This window comes from Lissotriton helveticus, chromosome 8, assembly GCF_964261635.1.
Source record: "Lissotriton helveticus chromosome 8, aLisHel1.1, whole genome shotgun sequence".
NCBI classification, from domain to species: domain Eukaryota; kingdom Metazoa; phylum Chordata; class Amphibia; order Caudata; family Salamandridae; genus Lissotriton; species Lissotriton helveticus.
Genome location: NC_136069.1, coordinates 1,263,468,197 through 1,263,491,608, shown reverse-complemented (window position 1 = coordinate 1,263,491,608; position 23,412 = coordinate 1,263,468,197). Strand labels below are relative to the sequence as shown.

The 23,412-nt window shown below is 44.4% G+C and overlaps 1 protein-coding gene across 1 annotated transcript in view; it reads right to left on the bottom strand.

The window, feature by feature from the left end:
• TMEM131 (transmembrane protein 131) overlaps positions 1-23,412 on the bottom strand; it is a 1,081,228-nt gene that overhangs the window by 811,146 nt on the left and 246,670 nt on the right. The window contains exon 4 of the mRNA XM_078658243.1: positions 11,655-11,723. Within this exon, the coding sequence (XP_078514369.1) occupies positions 11,655-11,723 (69 nt within the window). The remainder of the gene's footprint in view (positions 1-11,654; positions 11,724-23,412) is intronic.

Here is a 23,412-nt window from a genome sequence, read left to right as displayed (position 1 = left end):
ATGTATCAGTCTTCAGCCACGTCAGCTATACCCCGGGCCATATCTGAAAACTTTATCGGCCTGGTCTATGAATTGCTACATACAGAACTCTGAAATAGGGACAAGTATTTCCTCTGAAGTTCAGGCAACCAAGGCAGTCCGATTTAATAAAATCTAATTACACAATCAAAGGTCTAAAGGTTGTAAAATATCAGACATGTCTCTGCTCAGTACTTTTCCATGCTTAGACCCACAAAATCCTACCAATCATGGAGAAGTAATACACATGTATCACCTGAGAAGATCACCCTAGCTATGCCAACCAGTGACTACAGCAGTCAAAATATGGCTATGTCATAAGGATCGGAAAAGGCTTCAAAATTGATACACAATTTTAAAACCAGTGACACAACTCTTGCAGGAGAGCACTGTTAATTATCAGTCAGATCTAAGATGAAATGAACACCACGTCAAGATTGTGAAAGTAAGAAATCATCCAGCGCTCAAATGCACATAAAAAGAGTGAACATTCATTTTTAAAAGCAACATGCCGATTCATACATTTCAACACAAACAGAATGGAAAGATCTTAAAATTAAGTGTCCTGGGAAAGGAAACGTGGTCGACATATATAAGGGTAGACATTCTCTTGAGCTCGTTGCTAGCTGCATAAATCACATATCATCCTGAGGTCACAATTGTGCTCAAAGGCCCTAGAGCGGAGTCACCTTCTCAACAGTATCAGAGGCCCCAATGATTTCACTACCTAAACCCCAACTAGATCTCAGGGATGCCCGTTAATGCCCAGGATTTTTGCCCTTACAATGGAGCATTTAACCAATGTGATGAGAATAACAGTTAGGGAAAGATACATATCTCTGTCAGATGACATGCATATTATCTCTATATGCGAACAATTGGCTTTGTTCATACGAGAAGCCTACAATGGTTTGGATGACACACTGGGCAAAAACTTTGTGTGTTTCTTGATTCATTAAATACGTGCACCGCACACACACTGTAACGAAACCTGGACATAACTTGGTAAGAGCACTTTATAATAACTCGGGAGCACAGATTTACCATGCAGATTAAGACATACTGGCTGGGAACCTACAAAATATTTTAATTACCCCAGCAAACTGCCTAGACTTTTGGAAAATACTATCTTTCTCGGACATATGATGTATAGTGCAGGACAAAATGATTATGCTTTCTTGCTTGCTGCATTACTTTAATTCATTACTTATCTGGTTCTGAAGAAATTATTTAGGATTCTGGGCTCACCACTATCATATCTGACCTCAAACTGATAAGCAACAGGTAGCTCTGAATAAGCACAAACTTCCACGGGCAGATGCAGCCCTAAGCGAAGTGGATCTTGAGCTATATTACCTGGCAGTTCAACTTCAACAGTCACACACTAGATAGATGGGGCACATTTGACAGAATCAGTTCTCAACAAAAACAAACTAAAAGAAGGTGCATTGAATATAATGCGAGCTAGGCATCTAACTGTGGTCAGAAAATAACCTCACCTACAGGGAGATGCTGAAAATAATGTCTGCAGAGAAGTGGTCCCGCACTTGTATATGCCCTGGTACTGCCAATGGTGGCCCCATGGGGAACCCAGAGATATTATACAGTCAAACAATAAAAAAACTGGACTAGGATGGGCACAATGATATCTGGTTTGTCTACGAAGAGACGGGACCCATCAAAGGGCCTGTCTATAAGATTAGCCTGGACATCCCCCCAAAAAACCAGACGTCCTGAGCCAGGCGCGGAGACATATGTCCACCGTCGTGAAAATCCCCTGCCCAGCAAGTCAAGCAACATCGGAGGGCAAACTTCGCTGCATCTCTCCCATCTGAAATAGCTTAGGAGAGTAAAATCCAGTCCTCCTCAGAGACTCTGGGCAGCACCTACGCAAACGAGTCCCATATCGAATGGGAATAACGGCCCAAAAGGCATGCAGTGTTCACTGACCGCAACACTAGACTTGAAAGCTTTGGGAAGAAAATGTTCTCTTCTGCCAGTCTCTTGGATTCCCTGTCCAGGGATGCGAAAAGGAACGCACCACAGGAAGTGAAAGCCTGAACCTCCAAATTTTGTGGGGTGCCGTGGGCGGTGAGGAAAGTTGGGTCACCCAGTGCAGGGCAATGGCGGCGGGCAATCGTTCTGTTCACAGGAACCCCCGTGTTGGGCTTGGACCAGGTGCCCAGAAGAACACCAGTCAAGGCTTCATTGAAAGGCAGCAAGGGTTCTGAGGTGGAGACCCTAGGCTGCAGGACCTTTGTCAAGATGTTAGTCTTGACATTCACCTTAGGGAGCTGCAGGTCCAAAATCTCTGCAGCCCTACCCACCACCATAGAGAATGATGGCCCATCCTCCATAGCCAGGTTAGGGGAGACAGCATGCCAGAATCTGGGGAGGTGTCCAGGCCACTGGCAGCACCCAGCTCCTCATACCAGTCCAAGTCATTAGGCTGCGGGACTTCCAAGGGGTCTTGTTCCCCCTCCCAATACTCCTCATCCGTTCCTAACCCTTCAGAATAGAGCAGGTTAAAGGGCATGGAGCTGTACGACTCCATCGGAGCCGGTCTCTGAATGAGGATTGGGGAGGAGACACCGAGGACCTCTGCTGTGGACGCAGCACAGTGGAAGGTCGCTGTAGAGGTGCGACCCGCGCAGGTCCGGACCTGGGAACGGGTCCAGTAGGAGGCCGTGGTGCCGGAGCCGACGCACGGTACCCACAGTGACTCCTTTATCCGAGCATGCGGAGCCCGAAGGCCCGCCAGCAGGGTCAGGCCACCCAAATATGGCAGACATGGCATCATAGAACTCTAAGTTGGGTGAGAGTCCCTTCCAGCCCCGGAAAGGGAAGGAAATGCGGAGCTGACCCAGAGGCCCGCTCCGTGGAGAAGGGCCTTCGAATGCCGAGGTTCCACCGTATTGTCATGCGATGGACGTGGCGAAGTCGAAGCATGCTTCGACTTCTTGTTTTCTTGCTTTTTGTGATGCCTCTTACCTGACGACTTGGAAAAATAGGGCTCTAATCCTCCGGAGCGGTGCTCGGTCCTTCTCGAACGAGATAGACGAGGGGACCTCCAAGGCACCACTCGTCGGGCCACGATAAGCTTTAGGGACTGCTCCCTCAAAGCTTTCGGCACCAGAGCACAGCAATCGGTGCACGACTTGTTGTCGTGGTCATTCTCCAGGCACCAGAGACACATTGAGGGTCCGTGACTGACATGGCACGGTGATGGGCACCGCACAGCTTGAACCCTGGGTCTTCTTGCTAGACATGCCTAGCACACCAAAGTAGTCGACAAAAGGTTTAAAATTTGTCAAAAAATGACCGGAGGTCAGCTCTCTTCGACGGATCTGCGCTGGCTGGCGCGTAAAGAAAAGAACTGACGCCAGGGCAATGGCGTGGCGGTTACATTGACGCCGCGGACCTCACGACGATGATGAACAGGACGCTGATGACATCATGCGGAGTCGACCGAAGGCACCTACTGGCGTGCAGGGGTACTGCTAAGAAAAATCTTCCGGATCCAGCCTGACGTCTGGAAGTTCAAAGATAAGGAATCTGCGGCTAGATGTCTCTATCAGATAAACACCTTCCGTAAGAAGTGGAGAATCGGAGGTAATCCAACTAAACATAAGGTTTTCCAATTTTGGAACAAAGTAGGGGATGTCAAGAAGCTGGAAATGTGGCTCTATAGCACTCTCCTCAACATGACAAAAACAGAATTGAATGACCTAAAGATAACATGTGAAACTCGCTTAGATAGAGAACTGGATGATGAGGGAAAGAAAGCACACACATACACACAAAAATGTCTAGAAATTCAGTTTTCAATGAAAATATCCTACATATGACATATGTAACCCCTAGGAGTCTCAACAATATATATGATTCAATACACATGGCTTGCCCTAGGTGTGAAAAGGCTGAATCTGGGATTTACCACATAAGGGAATTCCTAGATGTGGCCAGTTTTTGGAGTGGACTCACGAACCGCTCGACAGCGACCATGCTACGGTCAAACCTCTTCACCCACATGGGTGCTTGCTAGGTCTTATTAATAGCTCCAATGCAAACAAACACTGGCACACACAATAGGTCTTGCCAATGCGAGAGCCACTGGCTTTGTCAAAGTTTATTTAGCATTGTTGCTCAGCACCGCAAATAAAATTGAAAAACAAAAAGCATTATGAAGTGGCCAGCAACACTGCATGGGATGGGATGGCACAAGCAACAATGGGGCGGGCCAGCAACAACAAGGAAAGTGAAAGTAGCTCCAAAAGCGCAACCAGCGGAAGGACAAGCAAGGGGCAAGGAAGCAGTTCTTTGTGTGTTTATCCCTCACTTGGAAAATGGCCAAAGAGGAAGTGAAGTCGACATGGGCTGACCAAAGAAAAGCAAAGAAATTAGAGTGAATATGAAGCCAACAAAAAAAAAAAGCAACGGGCGTGGTCTAAGGAGAGACCTAAAAAGTAGGCATCCTGTCTGTAGCAACAGAGCATGGGTGGTCTAAGGAGAGACCTAAAAGGAAGAAGCAGCAATTTGTTAGGAGACATTACCTGACATCTGACCTCCGTCGTTTAACACACATCAAATGCTACGGGATATAACAAAAGGCCTATTTATTTATCATTCTCCTTTAGAACTTCTAAAAGTTTATTCTAGTGGTGCTGCATTGCCACAAGGGCCCCGAGTTCTAGTGCCCCTGTTCGGTCCCTTATCATTCAGAGGGAGGGATGCACAACTGTTTTTAATTGCAGAGATTAAGTTACTGCACCATGAATTCCAGCTGAGCCCATGGCAGTGATGCTATGTTTTTATTTTCACAAAAAACACAAGCTACAGATTTGATTAATTACTGATACCAGTTCATTGTTGAGGACCTCCAGAATTTTGGCTGAAGGGTAGCATTCACCCCTGTAATACGCTTGCTGCCCTGGGTTCCCTGACCCATTCCCATAATCTGCCAGACCGCAAGCCCCAAACCACAGCACCTCCTCTCCTTGCAGTGAAAGTCTAGTAAAATATTTAACAGGTTTTTCGGGGAGGCATGGGCAAGTCGGGAATAAAGTAGAATGCAGGCTCTACCAGCTCCTCTCTTCCGAGGCCATTAGCTCATTAATAGCATCCCTTCCCAGGAGCCCCAGTGCCTCCAAATCTCCAGTATACGTGGCCTCCGTCCCAGGGCCCTTGTCAAAGCCACTAGTGATGCCTATGCTGCCTCCACGACCAAAGTTGGGGACCAGACAATGTGGCTGATCGCAACACCATCAAGCGGCCGCCATCTTGAAAAGCAGCCCTAGCCATCTCCAGTGCTTCCTGGCCTGCACGGCCCTGGGTCTCAAAGCAACATCCAGCCAGGCCCCCATCGAGCCTGCCTGTGACTCCGTCCGTCCCCAACTCACCAGCCGGATCTGATGCAGAGGCCGCTCGCCCTGCAGTTCAGCGGCCGACATCTTAGTCCACAACCCTTGCGGCTGGGCTGGACGCCCCCCCAGGTCTGAGCGAAACCTCGAGTAGTATTTCGCTGGCCTCTTTCTACGTGTACTGCTTTCAGCAGCAGACTTAGAAAGAGGAAACTGCGATCTATAAATCTGTCTTGAGAAAATCTCCCGGGAGGGGCTGAGGAAGAATCCTCTCTTCACCCCCACCAGTAGTCTATGTGGACTCCTTGCTCAGGCAAGTATGGAGGAAACATCTAGGTAAGCTAAGGGGGACATCAACTTAGTCTGGGACCCTAATATGTATAGGAGCCAAAATTCATTTCAGGAAACGGACGCAATGTCGGCCCTGAAAAAGAAAGAATTTTCAGAACTAGGGTTAGTGGATGTTTGGTGTTACATGCACCTGAAAAGATGTTTCTTACTACTACCACGCACATGGGTCATACTCCTTCACCGACTACCACTTTATCACTCATGCACTCCAGTGCATAATGGCTTTCACACCCATTTTGGATATTTCCATATCAGACCACGCTCAATTAGTTCCCACTTGGCAGGTGTGATTTTGTCCAACTGCACACCCCCAAGCTGGTGCTTGCCCCCATCAGATCGTCAGGGACCCGGTGGACAGACATACTGTATCCAAAGCAATTACCGAATACTTCTAACTCAAATTCGTCCCAAAGCGGTTGCGGGTGGGTGGAGGGGGTCAGGAAGTGAGTTAAGGCCTTTCTCTATACAAGTCAAGTCAAAATAAACTTTATTCGGTTTTTCACAGTTAAAAACCATAAAAGTATACTAAAACACAGCCCTACAATACAGATTTAGTCATTGATACATCATATAAAAATCAGAGAACATATAATCGTTAGCAACCCTAATACATGATGATTGCACTCACATTTTTTTATTTACAAATCGCTCTACACAAGGGACTATATCCAGCTGGGCAATTGCCATGGAAAGGGAATTGCTACTCTTTGAGCAATCATTAACCTGTAAAATCCAAGCACTGGAATGGACTTCATAATGCACCTGTAGAAAATGTGTTATTTTGAGAGGCCAACTTCGCATTCACAGAATGAATCAAGTGGAACACTCTCTCTTGGCCCACAAAGATATTACAACATGGTGGGCTCCCATTGGCAAGAAAACTTTGCATCCAAAGAACTAAATTCCATACAGCATGTATCTGAACCAGCCCTTCGGGCCATTTCGGAGAAAGACAATCAGCATTCCAAGCTTTTTATCCAAAGCTTTATACATGGAATGACAAGGACATCCATGTGACTCACTCTTGTCTTTGACATTGTGACTGGTTTCACATCTCAGATTTTTTGGGAAATTGCAAATGGTTCCCCATTTCGGACCATCACCGGGACTCTTAGAACAGTCTATTGGCACTACATAACTGCGTACAGCTTTAAAAGCTATGCCTCCAACCCCTCAGCTACACCACTGGGCTCTATATCCCCTGCCCCCTACTCTTCCCACCACCCCTCACCCTCACCTCTTGCCCTAAGTACCTCACCGCCACACATAACCTAACCCCGTTTGAGAACATGATCCACTCCTATAATGGCTCAAATGGCCTCATCTCCAAAAATTACTGAGCATTTCAAGACTGCAAACCGCCCAAGAAATACCCATATCAAGCTTGTTGGGAAGCAAATCTGGAAACCCTCATCCTGGACAAGCAGTGGGAGAGCTCTTTGAAAGATGAAGGATATGTGACACTGCAAAGACTTCCTTTCCTGCCAATCACTTATGTCAAAATTTGGATGAAATTGGTCTGCCTCATCTCTCTCCCCTTAACACCGCCCCCTTGTAATCCGGTTCTTGCCTTTGCTGGAATTGGGTGGAAGAGTTGGGTGGGAGGTTTTCTCCATTAATTTTAGAGTTTGGTGCATTTCCTTACGACATTTACGATTAAGGCACTAGACAATGGGAGCTAAATGTCGCAATGTGAATATGTTGACTTCTGCTTGGTCCTCTTGCCCATACATGTACTGCATGTAACAGCCACAGACTGTATCTGTTGGAAATGGTTAATGTGCAGAGGCACCACACATGAGTGTGATTTAATGGAGGAGTAAATTAATCAACTGAGGAGTGAGAAATTTAGTGGATATTGAGTGAGTGCCCGAGTACACGGGAGAGTGAATGGTTGAGTGGAAGTGAATGAGAGAGTGAGTGCATTTTTGAATGAGTAAATGGGCGGGTGATTGAGTGTTTGAATGGTTTTGAGATTGAATGAATGAGAGTGAGCCACAGAGTGAGTCGATGGGGGAGTATGGGAGAGCTTATTGGGTTGGAGAACTATTGGATGAAATTGAGTAAAAGAGTTAGTAAGCAAGTGTTCTGGGTGAGAGCGTCCATGTGTGAGCAATCGAAAGTGCTTGGTGAGTGACTAAGTGAGTGAGTGGGTGGGTAAATTAGAAGGTGGACCAATGGGTAGGTGAGAAAAAGTGCACAGCCCTTCTTCGGCTATTTAAGATATACCCAATGACCAGAAGAGCTGTAAGCTCTCTCCAGGTCTTGGCATTTCATGCTCTGGTGAAAAGGAGAGGCATCAACCCGATTTCATTGGTCTCACATACTTTCTTGGTTAATAGTTCCAAAGCCAGCGGCACTCTACGAGTCTTTGTTCAAAGACGATAACTTCAGCCCTATTCATTATAGTATATTGGGGTCTGCCACTGCACTTGGAGCTCAAGGCTACTGCCAGGCAGCAGTACTGTTTCTATAGCACCCACAATAAAACCTTCCTATGGACGCACCACAATCACACTGTGAACCACACATAAATGCAGTCTGAGGAGAGTATGAGATGCAGCAAAGAAATCAATGACCACAACTTTGGAGTCCAACTGGGCCCTCCGGCTGAATCGTCTTCTACTAGAGCACAAAGCTGAGTGCCCCAGGCAGATGCATCCCACTGAAATCATAAAACGTGGGCATCAGACTCAGCGCAGGAAGCTGTACAAAGAGTGCTATTTTCACCAGGTAAAGTGGTGGGGGAGGTAGAAGCCGTATTGGGTGAGATAGAGTTGGCAGCACACTCCTGCCACCTGTGAACATGTTCTTGTTTTACTAAATATAAATGCCCTTGTGGGGGTGATAGGTTGGGATTGGTGGGAACAGGGAGGGGACGAAAAGGTCAGAAGGGGATAGGGAGAGCAGAGGGAGGGTTCTTGAGAGTTAGATTGATGAACTGAGGTTTGGAAAGGAACAATGAGGACTGTTGGATGAGGAGTGAGAGTGGGATACAGGCAATGAGGGCTAAAGGTTTAGGGTAAAAAAAGGAGTGAGCTTGAGTATATGACGATAGAAGTAAGATGAGTGAGGGGTGGGAGGGGTGCAATGAGGGTCGGAGAAGGACAATAATGGCTGAAGAGGGTGCAGCTAAAGTTGTGGAGTGCCAATGATTGTAAGGTATGTACAGGGAATCGGAGCGGGTGCCGGGAATTTGTCTAGTGGGTTTCAGTGAGGATTTATTAAGTGCAGGAGTGGGAGTGTGTTGCAGTGGGAGTTGCAGTGAGTACTGGAATGGCAGCGTGCCGCAGTGAGGGTGTGACTGCGGCCTGACTTGACCATGATTGGTGTCACTAGCTCCTTGTTATACTGCACAATTCGCACCAGTACAAGTGTGAATGTGGTTGTTTGAGGTTCATGTCTGACACTCTGGTGCACACAGGCTAATAAAAGCTCTGTTTCGCACAGTACATTTAAGAATAGTGTATCTTACGCACAACATATATCTGGTGAAGACTATATGTACATTCTGCTGTGCAGAATGGTTGCATGAGGGTACACACTGCCAGTACTCCCCAGAGCTTTGTGGGGTCTGTAATGCGTCTCTGTACTGTTGGGATGGGTTTTGTAAGGCGTGAATATACATTTGAGTACTCAAAGTAAACAGGACTCAGTACATGTAAAATAGTCGCCACCCAAACATTCCAATAATGTTGATATGCGTGTTCTATTGTATACGAGCAGCTAGTAGTGCTGTAGGATGGCAATGCATATAGGTATACAAAAAAAAAAAGATTGGCCAAAGCTGGGAATGGGTGGATAACATACATGAGAGCAAAGACTTTATTTTAGCAGAAAATGTACCACTATTTTCTTCTTTTTGGTGTGTGTGGGTGTCAAATCATTTCATTTCAATACACACTGTACTCCGTGCCACAGTCCCATACCTTGTTTTCTAGTCTTTAGGCCACATTTGGCTGCCCAAGCTCTCCTCCTGTGCTCTGTTTGTGCCCCACTTGAGTGCAAGCAACAAAGTGGGAGGGCGACAGGATGGACAAGAGAATGCAACAACGTGAGGCGTAGGGTCAGGTGCAAGGAAAAAAAATTCTTTGAGGGCACGACCAGTGGAACGGCACACACTGGGCAAGGAAGGAGTACTTCAACCATGCTCCAGGGGATGGAAATACACACAAAGAGAAAGCAAAGTCGGCAAGCGCTGACCAAAGAAAAGCCAGGAAATGAGAGCCTATAAAGCCAACCTACGGTAAGCAAATGACAGTCTCAGGCAAGACATAAAAAGTGGACACAGCTAGATTAATTGATCTAGCACCATTATGAACAAGGAGGGCAATTACAATTTCAGGGAAACGAAAATGTCCGTAATGGGCACCGAAATGGGCTGACAGAGAGAGCATGGCTTTAAGTATAGAAGAACAAAGAGAAATACACAATCTAAATATTACACAATTGTGGGATGAGGTTCTTATTTTGATTATTGCCAGACAGAAAGACCACACTGGATTGATTGATGAAAACACAGGCTCTATCCAGCAGAGTACCTGGAATGAGGCGCCAGTGGAAGCTAGCATCTACGGGGAGGATGGGGGAGAGGTGTGCAAAATTAAATAGAAAATCAAAAGACTTACCAAACACACCGTCCCCACTCCGCAGCTCTTCTTTTGCCGACTCCCACAGGAACAGGATGCTGCAACTCCCTTCACAAATCCTAGCGCTGCTCTCACCAGCATGAGATCAGTGCTAGGATTGGTGGGAGCAGCCTCACTCGGAGCTCCATAAAGCTCTGGAGGCTTTGGCTTTCTCTAATCAAGCGGTCTTAAGAGAGCTGGGTTAGAGATGTTTAAAGTGCGCACGTGTGGCTGGCCATCTCAAGACGCCGTCCAAGAAGACATGCGCATTTTAAACAGTGCATTAGGGTACCCACCCTCCTCCTTGCTGCTGTCACTCATCAGCAACCCACCCCTGTCCTGATGCTCGGGACAGGGGGATGAAAAGTAAAATGGCAATAAATTACCATTTTATTTTTCATCTCTGGGGCTTTGGGGGAATTTAAGTGGGGCAACGCTCAAGTGGAGAAGGCACCCCTGTGAGAGGTTAGTAGGCTAGGCAGAGATACGTTAATCAAGTGGCAGAACCTAGAGGTATAGAGCATGGGCGCCTGGGTAGAGGGGCTAAAGTAGCTCCTGCTCCTCCCCCTTTGCTGGATGTTGACTCTCGAGAGGTCCCAGCCAAACAAGCCATAGTTATAAATAAAATTTTAAAAAAGTAAAAAGCCAAAAAAATGACTGAATGTGTACCTACTCCCGACCCATACATGTAAGTGTTTTTAGTTTTATGTTTTGATTAATGACCAGGGTTCACTTTGATTCATACACTGACATATGTGGTTGATATCTTGGCATTTCGAGGAGAAATGTATAATTTCAGAACATGCAAAAACAATTGCAATGGGACGGCTTGGGAAAAAAAAATGCATACAGAAGCGTAATAAGTTTTGCTTTGAGATGAAGCAGAGCACCTTGTACGCTCAGGACTTTAAATTAAGGTAGGGTTAAAAGGTGCGGTAGGTTTCTGGGATTAGAGCAGTAACGTGTGCCCTTTCAGAGCATCCCATGGAAGATCCCAGATGAAGTCTATGCAGTTTGTATCATGCACACTTAAGGAACATAACTATCACTGAATGTTCACGAACTAAATTCTCTCAGTGTGACCTCACATGACCAGACAAAAACATTAAAGTAATTAGACATTAATCATTCGTAGCTCGCCAGCAATACAAACATTCAAAATAAACTTTGGAGCCTGGTAACCTATACATTACTGAGTAAAACTAGTCCGGTTACTCTGATGACCTGTTAAAAGAGTGCTGAGAGTCAAACATGTAACTAGGCTAGCACACCCCAAATGAGATGGAGTTACACTTACTGTTCGTGGAAGTCCAGCATCGGCGGCTCGAACCTGATAGGTCTGCAGTTGCCTCTGTGGAGGGATAAGCTGAGGAAAATAAAAAAGCTGTGTAAGAGAAACATCTGTACGAAGATCATTCTTGTTGCGAACGCAAGCTGTATTGGCATACACCTTCTTGGTGCTAGATACACAAGTGACTGTTGTGAAAAACTGGCGGCGAAAAGTAACTCAACAAACGTGTTTGACTAGCGAGCTCTCTTGTTACAGTTGATCATGTGGACACTTGGAAACTCTGTTTGTGGATACCACCTTTGTAACGCTTACAGGGCAGGTCAGAGTGCTGCACTGCTGTGCTTCAAAACCTAGCCGCTGGTACTGGCGTCAGTTCAAAGTGAATTTATATGTAATAAAAACATAAGTGGGTACAAGAAACATGCATTTAGAGTGGCTTTAGTTTTAAAAGGTGATTTGATTAGTACTGATGTTTCGTGTGTTTCGAAAGAGAAATCACAAGAAAATACATAGCGAATCGTTGCAAAATCTAGCTCCCAGCTATTTCATTAATATTCTTAATTCGCAGGTGGGAATCAAACATAAATACATTTGCCAGTAAACACTGCCTCCCTGCGACCATGTTAGTTGGTTAGGACGTGCTTTTCTTATTGCAAAGTAGGCTATCAATTTTAGTGACTTTGTATTGATTATTTTTTTCTCTACATCGTGTTCACTTCCGAAGGGATATCAGAATGCTTTACTGGGGTGGAGATTCAGAGGAGTAACATTCGACGTACATGTAAAGGGCAGACAGAGCCCCCAAATAACACCACGCACGTGGGTCCAGCTGGGAGAACACATACTACAGAGCTGCGCCCTTCTCTGTCCCACTCTGCCTGACCTAAACCTCATAAGAACATACTACTACACCAATGCAGGACATAATATATATATCAACTTATCGTATGGACAAAACTATTAAGAAAGTCATTTTTACAAATGTCATATCGCTGAATTGTTGCATTCTACCCTTGATAGGTCAGAGGCTCCTATAATGTTCTCACTCAACTCCAATTGCCGAGAGATGCAAGCTGGGTGGTATCTGCTCCCCTCTGCTTGTCCAATTTAGTTTTAGCCCATGTATATCTAGTAACAACATCAGAACATTCTTTTTAAGTGCATAGACTGTGCGTTAACGTTTGTGGATACCGTACGCATCTCCTGTCCCAAAATTATAACTTAGAATTATTTTTAAAACAATGGCAGAATGGTTGAATTAATCCTACTCGCCAGCAATTCATTCCTCGGGTTCCATTTTAGTCCATTGTGGGCACTGCTCCAGACAGGGAGGAACGATAATCAAATCTGTTTGAATTCCCAATCACTGTGGAAGAGCCAATTCTGGCTGAACTGTTCCTAATGAAGCAGAAATTAGGCTAATCTGCAGAAGGTTCCTCCCAGGTTGGAGTTTACAGCTCAGCAAATAAACGATGGACTGAAATGTGGGCAGAGTAGATACAAGTGGCTGAGATTGTTTTTCTCAGTGAGACACCTTTAGTGCAAATGGTATGCCCAGCCATAAGTCCAGTAGCTGACTGCAGTAGGAATCGGCAGGATTCAGGCAGTACATTGGTCAATGACGACCAACAAAGCCAAAGATGGGCTGGAGGAGATGGTGTTATCATTCAACAGGGCATGGTCAAGAAGTTTATTCGGGACTGTTTTTATTTGAGGAAGACTGAGTCTTATTTGCATAAAGTGGGACCCTAACCGCAGTGACACAGTGAACAATAAACGATGGACTGGAATGCAGCCCAGAGTGATTCTTAGAATAATGCAAGCATTTCACCCATCACTTTTGTTGTTTTACTGCTAAAATGTTTCTGGCCTAACCAATTGCACTGCTTCATGTAAACTAATTTCATACGCACAAAGTTATGAAGGCATGCTGTCTGACCGGGAAAACAGAAGGTAACGTGCCTTTTTAAATGACTACACAACAATTAAAGCTTCTGCAGACAGTGAAAATAACAGTAATCAAGTAATTGTAGGATGACACCAGGGCCATCGTCAAGCCACTGACAGCGGAAACACAACAGTTACAAAATATTTTCATCCAAAAACATAACAGAAGTAACTGTCTCTTAATGAACAAGGCATGACTGTAGAGAGGACATGTACGCGAGGGAGAAGTAGACTAAAGTGAGTAAACTATCACTGCGACCAATGAGGTTCTCGCTGAAGGCTCCCAGTTTGAAAGACATGCATGGATTAATGCAGTTTTACATGGCAGACTCTGCTCTTGGGGCTGCAGCCTTATGGTGGCTGAGAGAGCATAGCATGTAGTCAGGACCACATGAACAGACCGGTATCCTTTTTTAAAGAAAATATTTGAAAACTTCCTAGTCTCCTCCAAAATCAGCTCTGGTACATGCTTTTCTGAAACATGCAACCCGCAGGTTATCAGACAATAACTAATGTTAGCCCTAGAAATCTACACGGAAGCAATTGGAGAAAGGATGCTCAAAGGTAAAAGCAGACTGCGATCCACTCATGCCCTAACAATGGGGTATCAAAAGCAATCTGGGTCAAAATTCTGGATGCCTGCAGTATGGGCCTCTCTATAACAAGTAAGAGAGGACATTGCATGTTCGTGAAGGTCTCCTTACCATTAGCCCAGGCTGAACACTCATTACAACGTTCACTCATTTAGTTGCCCAACTTCAAAAGGGAACAACAAACACATGAGGCTGAAATGTATCGAGGTATACAACACCACCCACGTTTTGAACTGAAAGCTTCAATACAACATGCTGCTAGACACCTACTAGCAAGTGAAGGCAGGGACTCCATATTCATGTCATTTCAAATGGATAATGCAGATAGAAAATGAGTCGGCCTGTGACATACTGATAAAGTGAGTCCAAGAACCCTACTTGACTTAATGCTGATCCCGCAACTTTGAAGTCAACCAAACTGGAAGAGAAACTGGGGCAGTGAAGGCAGAGAGACACTCGGCTATAAAAAGCTCCTTTAAACTCCTCTGCTGAGCAACATTAGATAGTTCAATAATTCTTTGTGCAAATGATTACGGGCATATGGCAAAGAAAGAGGGTAGGAAGGATGAAAATAGTCTCACAAGTCAGATCACAGCATCGAAAATACAAAGTGGTTCACATTTAACGAAAGTAACAACTTTGAAGTAAACCAATGAAATTATTAAGTATTTAAAAGGTACGTGCTTCCAGGGTGACACACACACATCAGCTAGAATAACAAAACATATACTTTTACCCACTGATTAATCAAAAAGTGGTAATTGGGAGGAAACAGTATCAACGTGGTACAGTTCTCTTTTCGTGGCTCGTAAGGATTGGATGTAAGGGGGACCCTCTGTCTTGAACATTGTTACACCCCCCCCCCCTTCCCAGCTATTCAGCCTCTACCGGAATAAAGTAGCTGAATTTCTTCTGGCTTCAGGTACTCCATATATCTGTAGATCAGCAGTGTGTTGAAAAGTGTCATAGCCCTGTAAAATACTCTTGAACCGAGTCACAGATTGGAGGAATGAAAGCGGAATAAAGTTAAACTGTCCCAAGGTGAATGGGTTTCTTCGAAGCCCGCGGGCCATGGTGAATTTTTACTCGACAAAGCCTTAAAGCTGATATTCTGAGAATTTGAAGCCTTTAAAAGAAAGTTCAGAGAATAGGGTGATCAGATATGCCGTTTTTCAAATACACTCTAAAATCGGAGCAAAGGGTCAAGAGACTGGTCTTAATTGCTGAATTTTTAAATGTCTTGTAGCTCCTTTCTATGAGCGAGGAAGGATCTAGCAGCAAAATTGATCAATTCAACACCAGAGCCTTTATTTCCGTCTGTCAGCTTTTCAAATACAAATACTGCACGAAGTTCAGAAAGCTGAAGTATGACTGCTTTTCAGGCTGAACATAAATCGACATTTTACTGTCACTGCTATTGGTCAGGAAGCAAGGATGAATATTTGATCTGAGATGCTGGAGTTTCTGAACTCCCTGACAGAGCTCCAGACTGCAAAACGTACATTATTTTATGTACCACCACAGAGTACCTCCCATGCTCCCTCAGCCGCTCTCTTACTTGTGGAACCAGTGATAATAAGTAGAGAATGAGCTGGTGCCCAGACATTAGCACTAAGATACCATTCTATTGTCAACAACAGTACGTGATCTAATTTTCACAAACATCCACAGGCTTTTTCAATAGAACCGAAAACAGAGGAAGCCCATGTGTGTGACAAAAGTGATCCATAGCCATGTAAACATGCAAACTAAATATCCAATATGATATTAAGCCTGGGCAGAGTTTGCATAGGATCTCCGCGAAGTGACAAAAAAAAAAACTCTGCTGCACTACGCTGAGTTCCGCAAGCTGTGGAGTAATGTAAGTCACGCTGCTTACACTGATTTTTAGTGGTGGCGTTTGTCCCGCCCTGTAAAATCAGCCCAAAAGGCACCATGATCAACGTAAGAGGGCACAGCTTCTTTCTGCCACTCGAGTAGTAGACGTTCCACTCGATCGGCAGCTTTCTCAATGCAAGAGGTAGCAACCTGCTGTGACCGCCTGCATTGACAAATCTCGCCGGAAAGTAGTCTAGTGTTGGATTTTCCTTGCCTGTGCTCGAAAACCTATCGTTGGCGAGACGCAAGAGAGGGAAAAAAACTGTCCTGTACCACTCAGTTGAGTTTTTTTTTTTTTTTTTTTAGAACTGCATGCTCTACGCGGAGCGGGAAAAACTCCACTAACAGAGAGGAGTTTACCGCCCAGGCCCATATAATATAAACAAAAGAAAAAACACAAATCAATTAGTGTAAATACAATAATATACAATCAAATCCACAGCCAATACTTAAAAAGCAAGCACCCTTAATAATAATCCCGCATATGTTGCATCACTTATTAGCAATGCTGAACTGAATAGAAAGAAGAATAGGATCGGGGGCTTGGAGCGGGAGCTAAAGAGGACACTGGAGTGCTGGATGATGAAAAGTAATGGGAAAAGGGCAAAATGAAAGGCGAACTGGGGGACAGGAAAATACTTTGCTGCAGATATGTAAAAAGAATCTACCATTATAAATGTAGTTATTGATCTGAATGAATTGTCATCTCTACGAGAATACGAATGTTGACTTTACTGAAAATCACTTTAACAAGCAGAAAGTGTTCCATTTATTAAAATCAGAAGGTCTTAGTTACATTAAAGACCACTAGGATGAATAATGTCTTAATTCAGATCATGCAATCCAGTTTTGCTAACACAGTTTCCCTCACATAAAAATGTAAGGAGAAAACCGATGGTGCTAGGAAATGATTCACAAAACTGGCCTTTTAAGTGACAAAGCCTATTGCTGTACCCCGTTTTACCCCGTATATATACCTGAACATTAACTCAGAATACTGAAATCATTGACAGTAAATATCACATCATTCTACATGCTAACTAACCTTCAACACTGAAAGGGCTCTCTTAACAAAAATATATGTGATCCACTTTCAAGAACCAATTAACTCCAATCAACTGTGAGGAGGGATGTGTACCTTTGGATACTAAACACAAACACTCTCAAAAGCAGGCATCCTTGTAAATCACAGATTAGGTCAAAGGAGGTCCCACAAGACTTGTCAAACCAAAATACACGGGGATGGGAGTTGCTCACTATTGCTCAAACTTAATGGAATAAAATGTCATGGATACCTATGTTCTCTGGAGTCAACACAAACACAAAGTCAGGAGTATTCCTAGTTAACACCCAGAATTCAGTAGTAAACCAAGAGTATTCCAAAGGTAAGTCAAAGATAAATATTTGTGAATTTGGTGGAATGCCTCTTTGAATCCATATCCGAGTAGTTGTAAAACAATGCAGATCGTGATGGAAAGCAGTAACACAGATCCTTCTCAAAATAAATGTGTCCCTTGTAAATCTTGGAGCAATGACTTACTCTGTAGTTACACTGGTAAAATCAGGAAAAAGTCATTCCACATGATGAAAATGCCCCCCAAAAAAGTTATCACATTCTCCAATATATGGCTATTACGTTCCCTCCATTCCTAAGGAACCCAAACATATATAAACGGCCTCTGTGTCCTTTTGAAATAGGTCAAAATATTGAAAGCTTAATTTTGGGAAAAAGCAAGCATAATGAAGTAACGTTACTATTTTTCTTTCTGAAACTTTGGTTTTGCTATTCAAAAAGTATACCTCGTTTGGAAAATGTAAAAAAAAAACGTTTCTCAAGGAGAAGGGCATTTCAGAGGACAGCGCAATATATAAAGTACACAAGAGTTTTTAAAGCCAATAGGTCTTTCTTATGAAAGGAGTTAGCCGATCTTTTGGATTTGCAAAATGCTGAACACCTTTGGCACAAACCTAAAGAAAAACCAAATGTCCTGCCCCAACCTGATTATGTCTACATGTGCATGCGTAAAATAAAACAGGCTTGGATGGGAAGGGGGAAGCAACAGACATGCGGGGAGGGAGGGGAATGACACAAAGCAGGAGGAGGGACGCTCATGAGGGACATAAGACAAAGAATGCACAAGTACTGAAAGAAATAGAAAAGCATATTTCCATCCAATCAAAAGGATGGCAAAGAAATTATGCTCCAGGGGAGGGATGAACAGAATAAGATGGAGGAAAGTCACTGAATAAAAGCAAGCAAACGAGACATACAAGAATGCCAACTAATGATAAGCAATGGGTTGATCCAAAGGCCACTCCAAGTATAAGTATAGTACACAAAAGTTCTTTTAAATACAGACAACCGAAGCGTTCTGTAGGTAAGACCTCAAAGAGGGGCATGCATGTACTTAAAACACCTAGAGGAAATTATTTTAAAAATAAAATAGTGTGTTCGGCGATAATCACTGTATGTAACAAATCTCCACCCCTGTGAGAAAGAGAAAAAAAACGGACTTTCATTGTGAAACGTCATTGCATGAAGTCTCGCTTTGTGCGCTTCAATGAAATGTCAGTTTAGAAAATATAATGCCCAGAACAATTTCCATGTTTGCATTCTTAAGTACTCACATGTTAATATACAGTAACATTATTCAAGTGGCTGAGAGAATACCACTCCTCTTTGTCTTCTCCAGAAACCATGGCACAAAGAAAATATATAGTCCCTCAATCAGCGGCAATGTGGGTAGGCGGAGAAGCAAATAGTATGCCGTTACTCACTAGCCGATGGCTTGAGGGGTTGGCCCACTGCTCCATGCTGAAAGCCCATATAAGTATACTATACAAATAACTTCAGTAAAATCAGAAGGTTTTGCCTAACACCAGACAATAGAATAATTGGATGCCACAAAGGTGTAATGCCCTGGAGAGCACCAAAGTTCTTGATTTTGTTTCTCTGGGTTGCCACACGTCAAGACTATAAGGATCTAGCAGGTGAATACATTGACTGTCATAGCTATGAAAGACAGACTTATGCAGTTCAAAACGACCTGAGAAAATAAAAAATCATTTCTGAGCACCTTTCTTGGATTACATGAGGAAAGGGAGTGGTTGCCATCTCTCGTGACCTCCACTGCTGCAAGCAGTTCAGCTTTTTCTTCAAGTGGAGAACTTACCACCCAGTAAGCAAAGGATCTGAGAAAATGGAATATCCCCAGACTTTTAAACATCATATAACCTATGATTTGATTGATTTGATTTGATTTTATGTTTTCTAGAGCGCGCAGCTACCCTAAGGCATCCCGGCGCTAAAAAAGACCACGGTGCTGAGGGAAGGAAAGGTCGGAAGGAAAGCTCAGGGGAAGAGTAAGGTTTTTAGGCGTTTCCTAAACCTGAGGTGGTTGTGTTCTTGCCTCAGGGAAAGGGGAAGGGCGTTCCACAATCTAGGAGCATTATAGGAGAACATGCGGCCGCCTGTTCTGGCCTTCCTAATTCTGGGGACATTGGCGAGGAAAAGAGAGTTGGATCTTAGTTGGCGACTTGACTGATGTTGAGTCACCAGTGTCCTGAGAATGGGAGGGCCTTCATTGTGCAAAATTCTGTGAGTAATGCATAGGGTCTTAAAATTGACCCTCTCCTTTACTGGCAGCCAGTGCAGACTTCTGAGAGCTGGTTTAGCCGAACCTATGTTGCAAAGTTCTCCCACTTTGATAGCACCTATCTGGTTCAGAGAGGAGTGCCGGAAGGAGCAGTGATGTGAAGTGAATTGGAAAGCCTTTGAATAGTTTGTGTATTTGTCTGCCTTTGTTTCGCCTGTTTAAAGTAAATTAAAATACTTTCTTTAAAACATAATTTCACATGATGAGTCTGGTTTATGGCAATTACAAACTATCTATGCAGAGTTTTGTTTGAGGCTACTATAATGAAGCCAAGCCTCTAATAGGGCATTCTGTTATCTCACAAAAAAACAAAAAAAAAAAATATCAACAGCAGTTCAGGCAAGAATTATTAATACCTTCGGGTTGTAGAGGGAAGCTCAAGAGGAAGCTTAGCAGTGAAAGAAGACAGTGTGAACTTACTGGCATATTTTTCCGTTTCAGTGGTGTGACTACGAGCAACAAAGCGTGAATTTTGGGATATTTTAAGTAGCTGATATCTTGTTTCACTTCCTTATTAAACAAGTAACAGTTTCATATTGACCAGATATGGTTCTCTTCATGATAGAATAATAATCACTTTCTAATTAAGATCGTTTTTCAAATTAAACTTCAATTATATGCGCACTACGCTTGAGTATACAAGGCTTGCCTTTCAGCCAGTTAATCCATCCAGCACACCAGACGTTATTACTATATAACTTGACTGGAAGAGGCATCGCTGCTACTACAACATTGATATACAGACCATAAATGATGGCGTCACAAAAATACAAGGAGGTGGGGGGGGGGGGGGTGAGAGGCGGACAGTCAGACAGACAGTAATTGTTACTTCTTCAATTTTTGTAAGCAGAGGAAGGGGTGGAGTTAGAGAGGAGGAAGATATGTTGCAAGTAGTTGGAATCTTTCTAGAAGCTCTTGTTCTTCACAGGCGGTTACCACCTGCCAGGGGCACTCAGACCGATGCCTTTTCAGATGAACAATTGCAGAACATTCTGGGAAGCAGGACTAAGTTACTCTGGGGCCGAAATAGGATGCATTTTGCACAACTTTCCAAAAGCCTAAAATAAGGGCCCGATTCACAAAGAGACTCTGCGGTCGTGGAGAGGCTCTGCAGTCATGGTGGAATCACACCACTTGTTGTGTAATCACCGCAATGAGAAGTGCATTGCAGAGATTCCATGACGTGTGAGGAGCCTCCAACTGGGGATGCTCTTTTTTAATAGGCCCCAATGTAAAAGGAGAATTATGCTGTGAGTCTCTCGCATGCAGGCTGAGAAGGGAGAAACTCTTTAATGCGGATTACACGTTTCAAGCATATCATAAACAGGCTGTCTTCACACAATGTAAATACCAGCTGAATCACACAGAACAGAAGGCCACAAGCGCCATTTTAAGAGTGTAGGATGACAATCACTTTAACCGAAGAACATAAACCCATAAGACATGACTAACGGCATCCCGCCAGAGAAGGCAAATGCTACTTACCAGTATGCATCAAGGAACATTCAATAAGGTATGGAATGAAGACCTGAGAAGGATTGGGCCATGTGGTCCCTGCAAAAGAAGCAGTGTGTGTCAAAATGCTCAATCTAACAAGTCCTTAGAATCATTCCAGGAAATGTAAGTAGGTGAAGAAAGGCTTATACTACGATCCAACAGTGGAAGAGGTGTGGCGCCGCGGCCAGGGCGACTGACGCTGGAATCTGGGGACCACGGTTCGATCCCCGGCTCCGGCGGCAGGTCAGCCCAGCACCATGTGACTCTGGGCAATAGCTCGCTTAATCTTCCCGACGGCCCCCCAGCGCCTAGAGACCCTTACGGGTGATTGTGCGCTTTACAAATGTGGACTTTACTTTACTTTTACAAAAGCAAGTCTTCAAAAACACAGCAAACATGACCTGTAGTGGCAAAACTGCCATCTCAAGACAGCACATAATGCCACAAGATTCACCTCCAGTACCAAGAAGAGGAGCCAGAACTTAGAAGAGAAATGATGACTGCAACACAATGGGGATGCTACAGAAGGACACTTTCAGAAATTTCAAGGCCACCATCTTGAAAAGATATGATTAATCAGGAACACAAAATATAATACGTGTTGATAAGTTTGAGTGAGTACTATGATACAATCACTTTATAGAGATGTCTGCCTCCAATGGCCTTCCTTTGTCAGTAAACTGGACACTAGAAAACAAACTAGCATATGTTACAAACTGAAGACAGGCACCCTCAATTAACAGCTGAGGCCTTCATCAGTGACTAATGTAGTGGTTTTACATACCCACACTTGAAGGTGGGTGCATGAAAAGATTCAGGAGTGTTAAACACGTCTGTTCTTAAACAGATCTAGTCAGGTTGAAATGGCCTGAAGAAAGGGGATGCACTCAAATTCCTTCTTCGCACAATCTAGAGGATAAGCTGAGATGCAGCTACGGTTTGTTCAACTGGGTCTCTAGTAGAGGTCAAGCAGCATCAGCAAATGCATCTCCAAAAGCACCCAAGCAAAGACAAGCCAGCATGGGGTGGGAGTAAGCACCCACAGGCGGCCTTTGCACAGCGAACGGCAAGCTCTCTCAACTATAAATACAGCTAACAAGTCAGCACTAAATAGTTCCTGTAGTAGAGTTTCTACATAGCCCTCCATCTCTAGGACAGCGATAGATTCCAGTATTCCTATTATTCGTAGATTATTAAGCTTCAAGATCCTCGTTCTTCGACTTAATGAGAGCTGGCACTTGGTCCATCTGCAAAAATCGGTCCCCAGATTCAGCCTGCAAGTCGTCTGCATCCAAGACTCTATTCTCCACTTTGTCAAGTCTTGTTTAATGTGCGTCTACTTGCTGTTTAACGTGAACCAGTCGAGACATTAGGATATCCAATTTAGAGTCAATAATTTTCAGGCTGGATTTTACATCCATCAGTATCGTGCTAAGATCCTCTTCCTGCGTGTCCTAGTCCTCCTGTTGTGTTGCACTAGTGTCAGGGACCTGGCTCTGTTCAGCATGACAGGTGAGGCGTTTGTTGTCAAAAGTGAGTTTAGATTGTTTGGCATCTGTTTTCCCCTGCCCGAGACAGACCAAATAGGTATGGCATGTGTCTAATGTAGTTTGAAAGGAAATGACGGGGAGAATACGGGAGAGGAACACTCCCTCTGTCTGGTGTGGAGTCCCCTGCTCAAGATACTGTTGCCATCTGGGATGTCACCAAGCCCCGCCCCACCACACCCCAACACAACAGTACTGTGGAGGGCACGAGTAGGCCTAACATCTTGAGAAGCACAGAGTGTCCACAGTGCAAAGAGATTTTCAGGATGGCGCACAGCTGCACATGTGAGTAGGCTGACTGTGTCGGATTATTGCATAGTGAGCCAACCCAGGTCTGGAAGGCAAGTCACTCGCAGTGACAGCTGGCGATAGGAGCACCATGCAGGAGGGCACCAAATGCAGAGTTCAGTACCAACGCAACAGCAAGCAATGTATGTAGAGCCTCCGAGTCGTAAAAGCACAGCCTGCTCTCCTCCAGCCGTAGCAGATGAGGCAGACAGGCACACCCAGGGAATGGCCGATGCATGCGCAAGGCGCAGCGGGGCAACCAGGCTCATGTAACTAAAACCGCGAGTGGCCACTGAAGTCCGCCCCCGCACAAGAGCAACCCCCGGCCCGCTCTGTAGTCCTGAGAGGTCATGAACCA